General features: G+C 37.6%; 1 protein-coding gene across 1 annotated transcript in view; it reads right to left on the minus strand.

Moving 5' to 3' along the window:
• LOC141437448 (uncharacterized) overlaps positions 1-19,644 on the minus strand; it is a 134,088-nt gene that overhangs the window by 50,477 nt on the left and 63,967 nt on the right. The window contains exon 8 of the mRNA XM_074100823.1: positions 7,916-8,134. Coding sequence (XP_073956924.1) covers positions 7,916-8,134 — 219 coding nt within the window. The remainder of the gene's footprint in view (positions 1-7,915; positions 8,135-19,644) is intronic.

The following is a 19,644-nucleotide window of genomic DNA, read 5'->3' on the forward strand; positions in this document are numbered from 1 at the left end:
TACTCGTAGAGCAACAAAAAAATTAAAAACGCTAAAACAATAAAGGGTTTTAAACAAAGGACCACGTTAAAAAAACAGTGTGTACATCAGGTATGTTCATAATACAGTTATGATTTAGGTACACGTACCTTTTTGGGCGCTATATAAAATTTAGATCAAAAGGATCCTGTGATAACATTTTTTATAAATCATTTTGAAAGCTTGTAGCTAAGTTATAAGCCCTACTACGCCCGATTATTTATCTCTTTATTTGTTCACTCTTCAGACATGAAAATTAGTGCACTTGCCAAAAATCAAGAACGATTTTAGGAAAAAATGGATGTATGCTTATTTTAAAATTGGTTAAGCCCCGCCCATTAGCATTTCTTTTACATTAGGATATCATATAGAAAGCCTAGTCCAAGATAACCTTACCCCTACGTGCATAATACCTTTTTAATTAATAATTATACGCCTATTGTTTTCTACTACTCGAAGGCCTAAATCTTCTATCTTTAGGCTGTATTTCAACTAGAGATGTGCGAGGATTATGTTTTTTATGAAATAATATAATCGCACCAATATAATTTATGCTAGAAGGCTATGGAGAGGGCTATGGAGAGGGCTATGCTCGGGGTTTCTCTGCGGGATAGAATTAGAAATGATATCCGCAATAGAACTAAGGTTACCGACATAGTCCGAAGAATTGCGAAACTAAAGTGGCAGTGGGCGGGCCACATTGCTCGCAGGACTGATGACCGATGGGGTCAGAAGGTTCTCGTATGGCGTCCGCGGACCGGGAGACGAGCTGTCGGTAGGCCTCCAACAAGATGGAGCGACGAATTGGTTAAGATCGCGGGATCGCGGTGGATGCGGAAAGCACAAGACCGGTCAGAGTGGAGTCTTGGGGGAGGCCTATGTCCAGCAGTGGACGTCTTTCGGCTGACATGATGATGATGAATATAATTTATCTAGCGTCGCTCCGCTCAGATGATTCCACCAAAGAAGCGGTGCTGCACGAGGGGAGCCAAATGAAGCGTTTATAATGATAATGATAAATTTATTTGTCAAACATAGGTACAAAAAACAGATCTTATTAAAATATTTTCATAGAACTCTATATTATGTCGTTAGGCGTACAAATATTTTGCAGTTATAGGTAAATCTAAACATTCTAATCTAAGGACTTAATAAAATAAATAATTAAACATGCAGCATTAATTAAAACAAAACTCAGTCAAAAATAATTTGTACAATAAATAGCAGTAATACAGTCTAAACAAATTAAAAACATTGTATGTCATTTCCCATCTAAATAAACAATTCTAACAAATGATTACATGTCCAATAAACAAATTAAATAAGGAAGTCAAAGATAGGGTAGTATCAAAGATAGGGTAGTATCAAAGATAGGGTAGTATCAAAGATATGAAAAACAAATTCCTCACAACACATCCGCGCACATCTATTGCGCAAACGGAGCCTTCGACGAGCAATTCTTCTATATTTATTTATGTCGGGAATCTCGGCCCTAACGTTTTCGATGAAATATGCTATGTGGAGACTTCGGTGAACGATTTCGATCTAACTTTAGGGTTACCATACCGGGCCCATACCGGGACATTTGAAGAAAAAGTAGTAAAGGTGGAAAAAAGGCACTTTTATTACAACAATAACTAACTTTAAAGGTTTAGTCCTTACCTAAATACAAAACAACTTTTAACAGTGGCATAAAATTAGCAACCCGCCAGTCGGGTTCTCTGTTCGTATAGACCCTTTTCGCTACAAAGCGGAAAATGCACGTTATCGGCTACGTTGTAGCCTGGCTCCTTAGACGTGTTTATTGTAGATATATTATTCTTTACCAAGTCCAGCCCCCTACTAAATAACTATGATTTTTAAACCGGGACAATTTACTTATCGCCCGGGACGCCGGGACGCCATGCTTCAAGCCGAGACATGTCCCGGCGTACCGGGACATATGGCAACCCTAATCTAGCTTGCTATCTCTGAGAAACGCAGGATTTCGAGTTATAATGTTTTTTTCAGTGCAAATATCACGCGCAATAAGTTCGGTAATTTCCATAGCTTTGTCATAAACGAGGTGATTCAAAGGTTGAAGTTGTGAACTCTAGGTTTGGGTTCAAATCTAAGTAGGACGTGACTGATTCACGATTTAAAAAAATGGAGAAGGATAAATATGCGTGATAGGTAGTTTAACAAAATTGTAGGCTAAACCTCTATATTAATTTACTGCATGATTGAATATGCCTACTTAAGACATTATGTAGTATTTGTATGCTCTTGGGTATATGATTATTATTAGTATGCAGTATGATAATGTAGTATTAATATCTGCCACAGCGGAGCGTGCAAAAATATCTGAAACATCCTTCCGGCCCTAGAAGAGTCGTATTAGATATTTATGCACGCTTGTTGTGTCAAATATTGGTGCTGGTGACTGTACCATCTGTTTAACCTATGTTTTGACAAATAAATTATTTGTATGTGCATATTTGGAGTATTTTTATTTTTCTTTAAATTTATTTGTCTTTTTAAGTTTAAATACATATTGTAAAATAACACGATTTAACAAAAAAACTTCGAGCAAATTCAATTGCCTTGGTACATACTTACTCGTTAGACGTCCCAAAGCAGGGGGTCTGACCGACATTTTAAGCTCTTAAAAATAGCATGCCGGAAATATAAATGGATTTTTTCAAGAAATAAAACCCAACGTGAGATTAAAATGGTCTTAGTTTCCCCATGTAGCTATTAATACCTAATTTATAAACACGTCACAACTTTGTATCGACTACTTTGCATACTCGATGCAAATTGACAACGTCGGACGTTAGACGACATGCAAATGTTACTACTTTATACGTAATTTCCACGATATTTTGCATATTTACGTAAATTAATGAGCCAAGGTGATTTCCCACGATAGTGTTATTAGGCATCGTATAGGTGAAAAACTTAAGAAGACGACCTGTTATAATTATAAAAGCAGTGCACAGAATTGATATGGGACTTAAGTCATATTTCGAATATGAAACGTCGACTTATCTAGAAGGACATGTTACTGCTACATACAAAAGGTCATTTACTTAAGTTTTTAGTGTGGTAGAGCCTTACTGTAACCGCTTGCTGGCTGCAATACGAATGGGCTGGCTCGACCGGGTTAGTATGTATCACAATCCCACAGAATACCGGCGTGAAATAGTAGTTTTGCTAATGTGTTTCGTACGCTGAGTGGGAGATCCGGAAGCCCAACTCCGCCCCCCTAACCCCCCTTCTCCCTCCCCCTTTAGCCTCACTTTTAGGTCGGCAACGCATCCACAGTGCTAATAATGCTGAAGGTGTCCATGGGCGGCGGTGATCACTTACCATCAGGTGACCCGCATGCTCGTTTGCCAGCTATGTGAAATAAAAAATAGAAAAGTAAAACAAACAAGCAAATCTACATACCTACAGAAAATCCAAGACTCGAGAACAAAGATTCTTATTTATCATTCGTCTAAATAAGTCGTTACTCTTAATAGAGTGTTCGTGATCCTTGGATGAGAATATAATGAACTTTCCGGATGACTGTCTTGGGAAAATTCAAAATAGTGTAGTGGTTCCCCTTAGCCTTCCACATAACAGTGCTGGAGTTCGGCGTTTGTAGTTAGTAAAAGGTAGAGAGCGCTGCTGTCCACTCTCAAAATTAAGTCCCTTTGTCGTCTTTTATGACTCCCACGGGCAGAGATGGGTCTGTCCTATTTTAAAACCGGACACGAATATTTTTCATACCTACGTAATATTAGCCCCGAGTGATGGTCAAACCCAGAACCTCAAACGCAATGAAAACTCAGTCTTCCCGTAATTACTTATAACAAAAATATTTGTTACCCTATAAACGTCAACTGAGCAAACGTAACAGGAGCAAAAATTAAACCACAGCTTCCACTTTTCATCTTAAGCTAATTTAGTTCTAACTTTTGAAAATAACTTATATTATAATTTTTATTATAGTTTAATTGGACGAGCCATGTATTGCGAAATCCGTGATTTTCTTACGTGACAGGCGATGTCATTTAGGCTATTGGATTCCGTAAATTGAAAATACCATTTAATATATTTGATATAAACATAATGATAAAATTACTTAATTGTTGAAAGTTGCAGAACTAAAGTAGTTCCACTTGAGTAGCAGAACCTGTTTTTTAATTCTTTACTTCTGTAACAGGGCCCACCCGGTATGACAACTGGCAGAATCCCACGGAATTCATAATTGAAGTTATAACTGTTAAAATTAGCTGAATCTAGATCAAATTTAACCGTGATAATATTGCGCCATATAATAATACTAAATATAATATAATATAATATATTGCGTGGTAATATTGACTTATTTTTTTTTTCTCTTTTTATTTCTTTTATCCATTGTTGTTTTGTTTGTCACGAATAAATATTTTCTTTCTTTCTTTCTTTCTTTCCATCTATTAACAAGAGAAGTGATTATAGTGAAGTTGCAGAAAGGTTGCATTATAGGTATTCAATATCAATGGACGTCATTCGTCGCGGCCTCTGACCACGCATCGGGATATCCTTTCGGAAATCCTCAACAAGATCCTCGTGGCGCAAGAGCAGCGATGACGCTTTCTGTTTTAATATTATGACACAGTGCGACTGCGGCCAAGACGTGCCCTTATCTGGCTCGATTAATATTCTGATCAGCCCGGTAAAATAAAATTTGAGGTGAAGATCGAGCGGATCTTGTCGGCAATCAACATAATTTGTCACATTTAGCTTAATCTAGGGTGTAGCATCGCTTAATCACACAGAAATAAAAACCGGCCAAGAGCGTGTCGGACACGCCCAAGATAGGGTCCGTAGCCATTACAAAAAAATCAAGTAATATTTTTCTAAGGATTTCGTATTGTGTACGGAATCTTCCAAATTTACGTATATTTTATACCTTAGGCTGCTATTTACTCTTTAACTACTACTAATTCTCAAGCAATCCTTGCCGTTATAATTTTCCTCGTAAATTTAATATAGTTACTATCATTTTAATTTTTTTCAAATTTTTCCACCCAACAGTTAAGGTTTTAGAGAGATTTTTTTTTATCGTTTTTTATTTTACCACTTTGTCGGCGTAACTGATATGTATATTCATGCCAAATTACAGCTTTGTAGTACCAACGGTCTCTGAGCATAACCACGGACAGACAGACGGACAGACATGGCGAAACTATAAGGGTGGCTACGGAACCCAAAAAATTTGGGATGACGGTGACATTCTTCCCTAGATTTTCTTTTTACTATTGATGACTATTGTATTTTTCACCTATGATGAGTTCTGTGACACTTGAAAATTTTCCGAATTACGCATACCTACTATGTTTTTAGGAAATTTGACTACCTAGTATCTTTATTTAACTACTGATCAAACAAGGGGCCCTTTTTCTCTCCACATCAAGCGAAATGTTAATATGGCGACATCTTTGTTGAGAAAACCTGCGTTACTGGCGGAGCAATTTAATAGTGAACTAAGACCTTTCCACCTTGCTTCTCAGTATGCACACGTGCATGACATCTATGTATGATATATATTCATAGGAGGAGGAGGAGGAAGTATTGGAGATTGATTTAATACGCTCCTCCACAAAGTAATGGCTGAACCAATCACTATTTTAATGCTATAATGTGAGTGGAAGTTCCGATTCACATTGGACCCACGTAAAAACCACAGCTCAAACCAAAGTGTCAACGTAATTGGCAAAGGAGGCCTGTACCCAGCCGTGAAATATTTATAGGTTCGAGATGATTAGTTTGATCTAAGGACATTTAATATGAGTCAGAAAATACCGGCAAGTTAACCCACAGTTAAAATATATGTCGCTTCGTAAACAAACATTCGCGGACCGGTCTTGCCGTTACTTATCAGGTAGTCAATGATTCATCTTATCCATTATATTTAGAGCCGTGTATTTTTAAGAAACTCTATGAAAGAGGTGTCAGTTACAATGGTTAGCAAAGGAAAGCGATGACTCAAGGCTGCAGGCTTACACGCCACTATACATAATCTAGTTTTTGATTAGTTTTTTATAGAGTTAAAGAACTTATCGGGTGTTTACTTTAGATTTTATTTTGTGGGCGAGACTTTTTCAAGGGCTTCACAAATCGATCTGCGCCTCTAATATAATAATTAAGTGGGCAAAGTATATGGTAAACGTTACTGCCGACAAATTTATCCCGAAACAAGAAATTTTATAAAGCGTATTACACACCACCATACCTCCCCAAAACGTCAATAAAATTGTGATAAAGATCGCCAATAACATTATATTGCCAGGCATTAAAGTCGATCGGACAACTGTGACATAGTCAATGTATTAACTGATGTAATGCCGCAACCACCAATGTCAACATTAATTTTACCAGCAACGATGCCGTTTCTGGCATGACCATTATTTGTTAGCAGTAGAAAAAAGTTAGAAGCAGTGTGTTAAAATATCTCGCAGAATAGCCCGAGTAATGGTGGAATTCCATGCACGAGGTGTCTATGGGCTATCAAATTCAAATTCAAAATTTTATTGCATTTCACGTTGTATCCGTAGTAGCTAACCGTATATATATACTGTGTCTAAGTGTCGCTAGAGTGGTCGTGGTCCGATGACCACCCTCTAAAGACTTAACTGACGTTATGGATCAGCAAAAGGCCCAAAGGGCTATGGAAAGAGCTATGTTGGGGATTTCTCTACGCGATCACGTCCGGAACACGGAAATACGCAAGAGAACGGGACTAACTGATATAGCTAAAACCATATCCTCTAGGAAGTGGAGGTGGGCGTGCCATATTTGCCGTAGGTTCGATGGAAGATGGGGCAAAAAGTTGTTGGAGTGGAGACCACGGGAGGGGTTCAGGAATGTGGGGAGGCAGCCAGCAAGATGGAGGGACGATTTGGTGCGAGCGGCTGGGAAGGAATGGATGCGGAAAACTCAGGACCGCACAGAATGGTCTAAAATGGAAGGGACCTTTACTCAGCATTGGGTAGATCAAGGTTGGAGAAGAAGAAGAAGAAGAAGGATCAGCAGTGAACCTTCGTCACAACTGTCTTGGGAAAATAGCCTAGTGGTTTCCTTCCCTTCCCCGCAGTGATAGAGTTCATTGGCGAAAGAGAGCGCTGCTGCTCACTCTCACAGTCCCACATTCGGTCCCTTACAGTGCTTTGATTCTAGCATGGAGGGGGTGACACTTGATGCACCGTTTCGTTTTACTCAAAAAAAGTTGCTGCGGTCGAAATATATGGAAGTATATTTCAGTTGTAGCCTGAATATGACTGGTGTAAAATATTTGAACATCAAGAACTATGTTATACGATATAAATTTAACTTATCAGATTTTTATAATCAATTACTAAAATTCAAAGCACAATTAAGTGAAGAAACGTAATATGCATGTAACGTAACACCAGAGACTCGTTTAGTGATGGGACCGAATGGATCTTGAGTTATATTGGTACTTATTAATTGGCAAGTAACGGACATTCTTGTAAACTCCGTTTAGCCTTACTTAAGTGGCAAATAATATTCTAACCTAAAATGTCACTAATATTCTCATCAAAATTAGCGTAATAATTGGATTAATGATGAAATTATTTAAGATTAAGATTTTAAATTCTTAGTTATATCGACTCAAGTTTCGACGCTTTCACTCTCTAGTCTGTGATATTGACAGCTGTCACCCGCACCATGCTAAAATGAAAGCACTACGTATACCTAGTTGTATTTTCCGACATCCACGGGAAGAATCGGTCCGTCACGGCATGGGCGCGGGGGGGGGGGTTGTTGTAGTATAACAAAAGTCGAAATGAGACTTTTTCATACTCTTACGCGTAAAAATCTATAATGAATGCAGACTGTACAGTTCACAATAAATACTCACAAATCAAGAATTTCCTGCACCTCATCAAGTTCTGCCTTTTGAGCCTTCAGGTACGCCTTAAGAGATTGCAGGCGCTCAATGCCTGAAGCTTGGTGACTGATGAACTGACTGGCAACACTAATGTCCATGTCTTTCAGCGTCACGAAGTACTGGAAGTCCAAGCTGGCAAGAGAAAGCTTCTCCCTCGCACTGACCAGCTCAAAGCATGCTGACAGTTGCCTGAAAAAAAAACATAAATTCGTATATAAATTCATTACTGAACCTTTATATTTCTGGCATAATCTCATATCGCATAGCATAATTTTACATAATTATAATATCACCAATATTAATATCGCGTAACTTGATTTGTACGAAACTTATATCGCATAATCATGTTAATACCTTGTGTAGTATGAGTAACGGTGTAAGTTCTGTGTGGGGGGTCTAACCTAACCTAACTTACTTTCCTGTTAAAAAATCATTTTGATGTAGGGTTTTTCTTGGAAGAATAGTGCCATGGTTTTATTATGCGAAATGATGAAATGAGTTTTACTCAAAATGATTCTAATGCCAAAACTTAGGGGCTCCATCCATTGATTAATTTTAACGGACGGATAAATTTGTGATGCCCCTTTATTCTGCTAAAAAAGTTTGTATGTATGTACTACAAGTGTTAAATGTGCTAAGTAGGTAAGTTTCTGGCAAACAAGATTATGCCAAAGGAGGTTTACCCAGTCTATTTATTCCCGAAGGCTTCCGAACGGTTCGTTTTGTTAACACCAGGTTATAATTCCATGACCAGATCGGGGATATCCTAAAGAAAGGTCGGATTAAGAGTATACTCGAAACCAGCGAGCTTGTATGAAAATATAAATTAGTGTTGATGAAACAAAACATGTATGTCAGGGTCGTAGCGGGTGGCAACAAATAGTCTCTGCCAAACCCTTTGATTAAAGAGGCGTGATTGTATTTATGCATCTATGTATGTGTAATCAGTGACGGATTAGCCCATAAGCAATGGCATCACGTGTTGGGAGGCGCACCATAAATAGCACCAAAAAAAATTTGCTAGCACATAAAAGGTATGGCTAGATAAGCCGTGGTGGCCTAGTGGTTTGACCTATCGCCTCTCAAGCAGAGGGTCGGGGGTTCGAACCCCGGCTCGCACCTCTTGAGTTTTTCGAAATTCATGTGCGGAATTACATTTGAAATTTACCACGAGCTTTGCGGTGAAGGAAAACATCGTGAGGAAACCTGTACCAACCAGCGAAGCAATTCAATGGTGCGTGTGAAGTTCCCAATCCGCACTGGGCCCGCGTGGGAACTATGGCCCAAGCCCTCTTGTTATGAGAGGAGGCCTGTGCCCAGCAGTGGGACGTATATAGGCTGGGATGGAAAAGGTATGGCTGGTTCCGGCTACTTATGGATGGGGGAGGGGGGTGCCAGAGGCGTGGATTGCTTAGGGCAGTGTTTTTCAAACTTTTTCAGGACGCAGCCCCCCTTGATTTGAAAAATATTTGGCGACCCCCTGCTTACCTTACTTACTATTTCTTATGTTGATATGATAATACAAACATACACAATAACGGTTTTTTTTTTTTTTATTTGACTGGATGGCAAACGAGCAAGTGGGTCTCCTGATGGTAAGAGATCACCACCGCCCATAAACATCTGCAACACCAGGGGTATTGCAGATGCGTTGCCAACCTAGAGGCCTAAGATGGGATACCTCAAGTGCCAGTTATTTCACCGGCTGTCTTACTCTCCACGCCGAAACACAACAGTGCAAGCGCTGCTGCTTCACGGCAGGATTAGCGAGCAAGATGGTGGTAGCAATCCGGGCGGACCTTGCACAAGGTCCTACCACCTGCAAACACTGCTGCGGTGATATTTTAAAGATATTGCGACCCCCTTAAGGGTCGCGACCCACATATTGAATAACATAGCTTAGGGCATCAAATAGTCTTAATCCGGCACTGCGTGTAATTTGAGGTGTAGTTAAATATTTGTGGAGAAAATGTTTAATGCAGAATGACTAATGCCGATGTGACTCATATAATGTAGAAGATCGATCTAGCGATGCATTCCTCTCTCGCACGCGTGAACATCCTGTTCGAACTCTTTTATTTTACCTGCATTTCATAAGTTTACGAGTTTTTTTTTATGATTTCTACAATGTTGTTAATATCACTACTGAGCAACGTGAAAAGAATGCTTGGAACCCATACCTCCATCGATGAAACGGTACCCACTAATACTATAAATACGAAAGTTTGTAAGTCTGTTTGTTTGTTACTTCATCACGTCTAAACCCGGAGAGGGATGGTACGATACGAAGTTCGAGTTTCGAGTTTCGTAGTAGCCCTGCTGCACATATACTGTCACCCATATAGACTCAGAAACTTCGACACCCATAGATACATACACACACTCACACGCGCACTCACACATTTACACACACACACTCACACACACACACACACACACACACCACACACACACACACACACACATAATTTTATTAATTATTAATTTTTCCTTTTCTTAATAAGAATGTTTCAGTTTACTTAGTAGCTACTTGGATATACGTAGTTTACTCTATTAGCTCGCATACGTGACGAACACTGACTTGCAAGATACGGGCCTTGCCTAGTTTGTGAGTCAGGATTCAACTTTTTTAATTGTGCTATGTTTAACCTAAGTTGTCTTTTTCTTTGTAATTGTTCATTCCTCTCTTGTGCAATTTTGTCTTATTGAATAAAGATTTTATTATTAAAAAAAAAAAAAAAAAAAAAAAAAAAAAAAAAGTTTGAATCCTTGAGAAGGACATAGGATAGCTTTTGTCTAGGAAAATTGCATAAATCCCGCGGGAATTTTACGCGGACCGAGTCGAGGGCTAGTTTTATATATTTTAAATATCTTTACTTTCTTTCGGTGGAGAAAGAGATATTTATTTACACACTAGCCGTCACCCGCGACTCCGTCCGCTTAGAGTAGATGAATATCTTTATAGTTGAAAAGATGACAAATCGATAACCTAATATTTAGAAAAAGTAGGGAGTCGGGATTCGAATATCAGTAGAGACAGGCACTCGTAAGAATACAAATATTTGTACCAGACTCATAGATGTTTACGCACGTACATACATACCGATCCTGTGGCAATATCAATATTTGTACAAGTATCTCAAAGTTTTATCAATTGTATTTGGTTTATTCTCTTTTGTACTATAAAGAGTTTCATCATCTTCCCATTTTATATACGTATACGTCCCACTGTTGGACACAGGCCTTTATACATACATAATACATACATACAATATCGAAGCACTAAGGCGCACGGATTCCTAACTATTTACCCTACGTTCTTCACCCAGCGTTATGCAAAAATACACTACACCCCCTAGGGGCCAAAATGGGGAATCGAAATAAGAGAATTTAAGGAGAATAATGTGTTTATCAGCCTACCTATGTATTTATACAGTTAGTGAGAGCAATTGGTGAATCCATTGCTTTATATAGGTACGTTATGTCAAGGTAAGATTTTTGGCAGAACTTCGGCAGTAACGGAGGCGGAGGCGAAGTTCCCTAGTACGAGTACAGCTGAAGCTGCCCGCACCCCCCCTTGAATCACTCAACGCCCCCCAAGTGGGGTGCGCCCACTAGTTGGGAATCCCTGCAATAAGCAGGATACCAGTCTAGTCTATTTATGTGTATTTCAGTAGCTTTTTATTTGATCTATGGACCAAGCGAGCGTGAAGCGAGAGAGAAATATTTCCGTTCCTAATAACTCAAATATGCTTTCTTATGTCTGTCCGGTTGTTTTCCTTTATAGGTAAACAAATTATCATGATATTTTGTGAGCAGGTTCAGTAGTTGTATGATCTTTTTCGGTCACTCAGTTCGTAATTTTGCAAAATGACAGAACCATTGAGAGATGAAGATTCATCATCACCATCATCATCATCAGCCGGAAAACGTCCACTGCTGGACAAAGGCCTCCCCCTTAGAACGCCACAATGAACGACAACTCGCCACTTGCATCCACCGGTTTCCCGCTACACTCATGATGTCGTCAGTCCACCTGGTGGGAGGCCTGCCAACGCTTCGTCTTCCGGTTCGTGATCGCCACTCGAGGACTTTTCTCCCCCAACGGTTATCTGTTCGAGTGATGTGGCCTGCCCATTGCCACTTCAATTTGCATATTTTTCCAGCTATGTCAGTGACTTTAGTTCTTCGACGAATTTCCGTATTCCGGATTCTAGATGAAGATTAAAAATGTCATAATTCAGCCGTTTTGCGAAGTCTACAGCGCACAGAGCCACAGGCATATGAATGTATTGTATGTTTACCCGCTGTCTAATGCTCATGGTAAAAGCTTTTTACTTAGTAAGGGAAGTGGTTTACTAATGTTTTGGCGAAAAATATTTAGCAAATTATTAACTCCCAAACTATTTATTTATCCCATATTTTTATTTAGGCGAAATTTCATTTCCCATCTCAACATTTCGCATTGATATCATTTCCCAACTAATGATTTGATAAATGATTATTATGCAAATTATTAACTGGGATTTTTTTAAGATGTAATTTGTGTTTTTGACAAATGCGTTGATTGGCATTCCTTAATTTAGCAAGCAAACAAGCAAGCAAACTATTTTTTTCCGTTCTGTTACAAAAAAAAACCCCGACTGCCTTAAAAACTAAAAGGAAGAAAATAAATCTAGTGGTCTAGAACTCTGTCAAGGAGCTCTCCAACCAAATTCTTCCTTACCGTTCCTCTTTCTTACTCCAAATTCTATGTCTATTCTTAATAATTCTTATACGGTTCCTTTACTGTTAAACTTAAGACGCGCTAAATCTTTACCTCTCTAAGTCTATGGTTAGCAAGCACTATCTGTCATCTTGATAACAAAATGTATTTATATCACTATATGTTGCTATGTATCTGTTATAAAATAAATATGTCAAATATTACTTGCACTTGAGGTAATACATCTTAGGCCTCTAGGTTGGCAACGCATCTGCAATCCCCCTGGTTTTGCAGGTGTCTATGGGCGGTGGTGATCTCTTACCATCAGGAGACCCACTTGCTCGTTTGCCATCCAGTCAAATAAAAAAAAATAAAAAAATAAAATCACCAAAATTGAACCTTGACGTAATGTTCATAAAGTTCACTCAGAAAAAATATCTATTTGAGGTACGAGTTTTTTTAAAGTAGTGACCACATATTTCAGTTTTATTGTTCTAATCTGCTGTTGTAAATTACACCACCAGTTGAAATCTAATCCCTGTTTTCTTCTGTTAAAAAAAGCTGCCTGGAAGAGATCACAGCGGTAAAGGCGGCTATTGCTTACCTTGTAATTTTCTCTCTGTGTGCTTGTTTTCTGTACCGCTTAACGTTCTACTAAAGAGTCATTATATTCTGCATACAAATCGTGTTATAAAATTTTCCATCAAATCCATGCGCCTTTAACTCTATATGTGAATAACTAAGTACACAGTGAAATACATTAGGAATATCCACATTTTCCCGTCAGTCCTACTTTACGTAGGTATTCCCAACGGAAGTTCTTTGCATGTTTTTAATGCCTCTCTCTAGCATAACACGCTAACCTTTTATATTCAGGGTTGGAAGAGTTTAATCAAGGAAGGATTAAATTCAACTGGATGTTGCATACGACTTGGTTTGAGAATAATTCGTTTATGACCATTTCGCAGGAGTTTTAATCCAGGTCATAAATCATATGTATGCCAAATCTTGCATAAATTCCGAACGACTGCATCAAATCGGATAATTACTTTTTAATCCATATAGAAGTGAGTGAGTGAGACAGAAGATGCTACAGGGGATGCTATAGTCTCATTTTCATCATTATTATACCTATACGAAGCTGGGGCTAGTTTATAATTTTAGTAGGATTAATATGATGTCTCGATTTTTTTATGAAATGATCACCACTGCCCATGAGTACCAACTCTTCAAATAGAGTAATTGGCCCGTTGCCGACCTTTTAAGAAATTATAAGCCCTTTTCTTGAAAGTCCCGATATCATAGTTTTCCGGAAACACCGCTGACGGAAAATAATTAATTTGCGTAACTTGCTCCCTTGCTGCAACCGACGTAAGTGACGTCTTTGACGCGGGACTCACGACGCCTTTGCGTCATTGCCAATTTACCGCAGAAAATGAGCAAAGGGCTGCATTCAGCAATACGTGTCATTGACGTGCGCAAATGACCCAATTGTACGGGTAATTTTACCAACGAGTAGGTTACAAGTCATGGGTGATTAAAACATGAACTTATCCAACGAAATAAAAAATATGTAAGTACCACAGACTCTTATTCCAACGAAATAAGGACGTGGTAACATATTTTTGAGTGATTTGAATAAAATAGAATAAACGATTAACTACTATTTATAAACAGAGGCAGTATTGCCTAACGTTTCTGACGCACGCGATCGCAATCAAATGACATATTTCGCATACAAAAACTGTCATTTGATTGCAATCGCAAAAAGTCAGAAACGAGTCAGGAGTCTATTTCAATTTGAATCTTGATGTGGGTCAACAGAGTCCAAAACAGAAGAAAGCATAAAATATCTTTAGATGTGGCAACTTTACCTTACCTACTCTATCTTTCTCAGGTAAACTATACCTAAAGATCTAGTGAATAATGTTTTTCCATCGTATTTTGTCGAATAAGTTGAAATTTATCTTGCTATCTCAATAAGCTTCAGTAAAATTTCAGTAAAATTCGGTAAGCTAGATATTAAAATACGAACTTAACCGACAAAATACGACGACAAATCATTATTCAATACATCTGTAAGTCTAATTTGATCAAACAGCGTGTTACACAAATTGCCTAAAGCTTTAGTAACTCGTTATATAGTTGGCTACATTGTGTCTAATTAATACGATGTTTATCTTAACATAACATAACGTCCATAGCAACTACAGAATTATGTCGAGTCACTTCACATTGTAGCTAACAACACTAGGTACAGTCAAGGGCATAAATATGTATACGTTACCAAAACGTCAAAAATATCTATACACCTTTATGCCACTAACTATAAGGTCGATGTATACATATACTTGACGCTATGGCTGTATAGATATTTATGGCTTCGACTGTACTCCTGGGGGCCTACCACGCTCTCTTAATACGATTCAGTTTAGGCTCTAAACTGACCTGCATCGCTATTTCGTACCACGACGTTACTTTTGCGATTTTGTTCAAGCACGGTTCAGCGACAGCAATACAGACATTTTCATTCACTCACTTCAAGCGGTTTTCGTACCATGACGCTTAACTTGAGTGGGAATTGAATCGCTTCAGTGTCAAATTTAGCGATTCAGTATAAGTTACTCATTCTGTCAATTCTTTTGGAATTTCAAGTGTTTTACTTGGAATATTTTTAAATTTCAAGAACTTTTAAACTTTAATTCAAGTTTTATAACTTTTCATAGGTAGGTACTCACGACATTGTGCTTCTTAACTCCTCATTGATAAAACTAATTTTTTAGTGAGAAAAGAGACTCGTGGATTAGTGACAGCGTAAACATTTTATTTGTAATCAACACAACGGTTGCTAAGAACACGGAATGACATAGAGTTATGGTTTTCCAAAATAAAGAGATTTTAGTATACAATGTTTGGTTTGCATATAGCGGCATCCCTTTCGCGACTTAGCGTTTCAGTTTCGGACCAGAGACAATATCGGTCTTTCATTCACTTGTAAACCATTGAGACTCAGCTCTGAGAAATAAACGTCGTGGTACCAATTTCGACGATTCAGTTTAGGTGCCTAAATTGAACTGCTCTGCGTTTGGATCGTTTATGAAAAGATCATGGTAGGCCCCCAGGTCGATTCAAATATTCAAGAATGGATTGAACGAAAGTAATATAATGTCACTTAGATAATATTTTTGTAGGAAAATCACTGATGCACGTTACTTTCACACTTCACACGATTTGTATGTATTCAAATATTATGTAACACACAGTACATTCACTACAGACAAACTGATAAACAGTTTTGCAGGGCCATGTGCAAAAAAAAACTCTGCGAAAGAATGTCAACTAATTTTTATTTTTTTTTATTCACTCATTCAATCCATTCGTGCGAGCTCTTGTCAATTGACCTGTAAATGAAGCCTCTACGCAGTATTTTTAACTTTCTACTCCAAGGCTGAGCTGCACGCTGCTGAGTCAGTCAAAAGTATTCTCTTTATAATAAAAACTGAGTCTGATCCTGTTCTAGAAATAACAAAGTAGTCCTTACTCCAATCCGCCATCTCTTATGGCAAGCTATAAAATGAAATATGCTTTGAAATACATGGAAAACACGACTCTGTTTCACGGCAGTTAAGTAGAGAATATACCAGCTTCACTCGACGGGTACGCACAGAATGATTCATGATTGGATGTTTTAGAGCTTTCAATAATAAGTGGCGACCTTATTGCATAATGTATACCGTGTGGGCCGTTCCACAGGAGCAAATAATTAGAACGTAGATCGTACTCGTCAAACTGAATGACATTATGAGTAGGTAGTTCAACAACTTTTAAAAATAAATACATACATACATACATATATAAAATCACGCCTCTTTCCCAAGGGGTAGGCAGAGACTACATCCTTCCACTTGCTACGATTCTGGCATACTACTCTCGCTTCCTCTACATTCGTCAATCTTTTCATGCATGCACGTCGGTTTAGAGTACTCCTGACCCGACCTTTCTTCAGAAAATTCAAAAAAAAAATTAATAAAAAATTATTATTTATATTAATTTAAATTTTTCTTTCTTTATTTTTCTTTCTTCTTTCTTAAAAATAAATAAGTCTTTAGAATTTCCATAAAAATACATACAGTTAATTAATTTACATTTTATGAATAACTTAAAACGATGTAATAAATATAGCACTGCGACAGATTTTTTACATACAATCCTGTAACACCTAGCTTACACTACTTGATATGGCTATATATCAACTGCATCAATGGCAGCCCTCTTGTTTTGAGAGGAGGCCTGTGCCCAGCAGTGGGACGTATATAGGCTGGGTTGGATGAAGTAGCGTTTACAACATAAGTCGACACTTATTGTGTCGTAACGGACGGGTTTTTGTAACATTGTTCCGTAACGTTACATTGTCGTGTAAACCCATGCTTCGGCGCCGTTACGAAAAGTGGGGAATAATCGTAACAAATTTCAGTCACACTGCCTTCACATTGTCGACACATCGCGACTTATGTGCTCATTTTTAACGCGTATTCATTCATTCGTCGTTCATTGTAATTTTCATTTTTTTATTATTGGTGTTTCATTTTTTTTTTCATGGGTGTGTCGTGTCGCAAGTTTGTCGTCATTAAATCTTCGCCACCATCAGAAATAATATTGTGATATTTACTTCTTAATCGATCGAAAATACACTGCGAAATTAAATTAATTGTGTGACTTGATGTCACTTAGACGAATTCACCGATGCGCCCTCATAATTTTATAAAATAATACAATAGAGATTTTCTCTGTTATTGTTGTCGTCTTCAATACAAACCCGTAATATTGAAAACAACAACGTTGAAAATCGTATTTTCGAACAATGTGAAATGTTTATTAGTATAGTTTATATAAACATAATTCTAGAAATAGAATAAGTACGTTAGGTAATTAAGTAAAATTAAAAGAAAAAAGTATTTATAATAAAACTCAACACAAAGTTTGGTAACTGTGTTTACAAGTGTTGGCATGACATGTTAAGATTCGTTACAGTGAGACGGTTTTTACAAAATGGTATTTTGTTATTTTTGTGTATGCAGTGGCTCTCAACATGCTGTTCAGATTGCTTTTGGAGTGAAATAAAAATCATTATTTACAGTGCCTTGACGTGAAGTAGAAGGTTTCATGTTTTCTGATATAGGTTCTTGACTTCCATTACTCGAGGTAGATGGCAGTTGCAGTAGAAGCAAATTGACAGTAAGAATTTAAAAAAATGAATCACGATTTTACGATCAATTCTATTTACGTATATTCGATAGCTGAAAAATTCGTATTTGTCTGTCTATTTTCTAAACTTGATCTCATGTACACATTTTGTAAGAGATCGAAGATAGACGAAGACGTTTCGGTTGCTTTTAGCTCATTTTAATGAAAAAACAAAAATTCAAAAAAATTCAAAATTCAAATGATTTATTCAGTAAATAGGCCGCAATGGGCACTTTTACACGTCATTTTTTTAAACTACCAGCGCTTTCGGAAAGACCATCATTGCCAAGAAGAATGCGCCGCAAGAAACTTGGCAGAAAGTCATTTTTTCATAAAAATATAATTACAAATAAAATACTTAAAAACTATATATACAATTAAAGAAAAAAAAATACAAAAAAATAATAAAAGAAATACAGGGATGTATGGGGTCCCTTAGTTAAAATACTAAACACTAACTATATCTACGTTCAGTGGAAGTGTAGAATGCTTCCACCGTCATAAATTTTAAAATAATAATAACAATAATTTAGTTCTGAAATATACATTTCAGGTCAAGTAACCATTAAGCTTTTGGATTTCGAAGGCAAGTTCACGTCTGCCGCCCCCAAAGTTAGCTCACACGCACTCATGTCATGCTCTGAAAGCAGAGCGGTACCGAGGGCATGGTATTGCTTCCGTTCTCATAAGCTCTATGGGATCGTCTTGGGAACTTCGACGTCGCGAGCCTGTGACTAGAATTTAAACTTAAAATATAAAAGTTTAAAATCCATAAGCTTAACAATATACAGCCTTAAACATAACAAGGGGATGTATAAAGTCCCTGAGTTAATAATAAAATTATTATACAGCAAGGGGATGTATGAAGTCCCTATGTTAATAATAAAATTCCTAATCTAAATAATTCAGAGATGTATATAGTCTCTAAATGTCAAAGTAAACTAATTAAATTATAAAAAGCCTCCAAGGTCAAAAACTAATAATAATTATTAAAATAAAGAAATGGAGATGTATAAGGTCTCCAAATGTCAAACTAATAAATATTATAAATTAAATTCTGCAACGCGGATAACGGCAACAGAACCAGAAACTAGACACGAAATTCACCGGGACACTGCCAAGTCACACTTCACAACACTATACAATACAAATACACCGACATAAACACACACACACACACACACACACACACAAACACGAGTACATCACATCACACATTCAACATCCCAATTTTTCATTGGCTTTCAGTTTTGGCCATGTCGCATCATCACATAAGTACTCCTCAACTTTATAGTAAGCTTTCTTCAGGAGTGCACTCTTTATGGATTCTTTAAAAGAGTTGTGTGGCAATTTCCATGCTTCTACAGGAACTTTATTGTAAAATCTCACGCAGTTTCCCACAAAAGATTTGCTTACTTTCCGTAGACGGAATTTAGGAACTGCAAGCTTGTGCTTATTACGAGTATTGATATCATGTACGTCTGACACTTTCTTGAAGGACTCGATATTCTTGTGTGTATACAATATCACATCATGTACGTACTGTGAAGCTACTGTGAGGATGTTTATCTCCTTAAAGCGTTCTCTAAGTGAATCTCGGGAGCCAAGGTTGTAGATCGACCGGACTGCCCTCTTCTGTAAAATGAAGATAGTTTCTATGTCGGCTGCCTTGCCCCAAATCAGCAAATCAGCAAACAATAATTTTCTTTAACACAGCAGCACATATTGAAAACCATACTCATTTTACGTT

The sequence above is a fragment of the Choristoneura fumiferana genome, chromosome 17 (genome assembly GCF_025370935.1).
Source record: "Choristoneura fumiferana chromosome 17, NRCan_CFum_1, whole genome shotgun sequence".
Lineage (NCBI taxonomy): Eukaryota > Metazoa > Arthropoda > Insecta > Lepidoptera > Tortricidae > Choristoneura > Choristoneura fumiferana.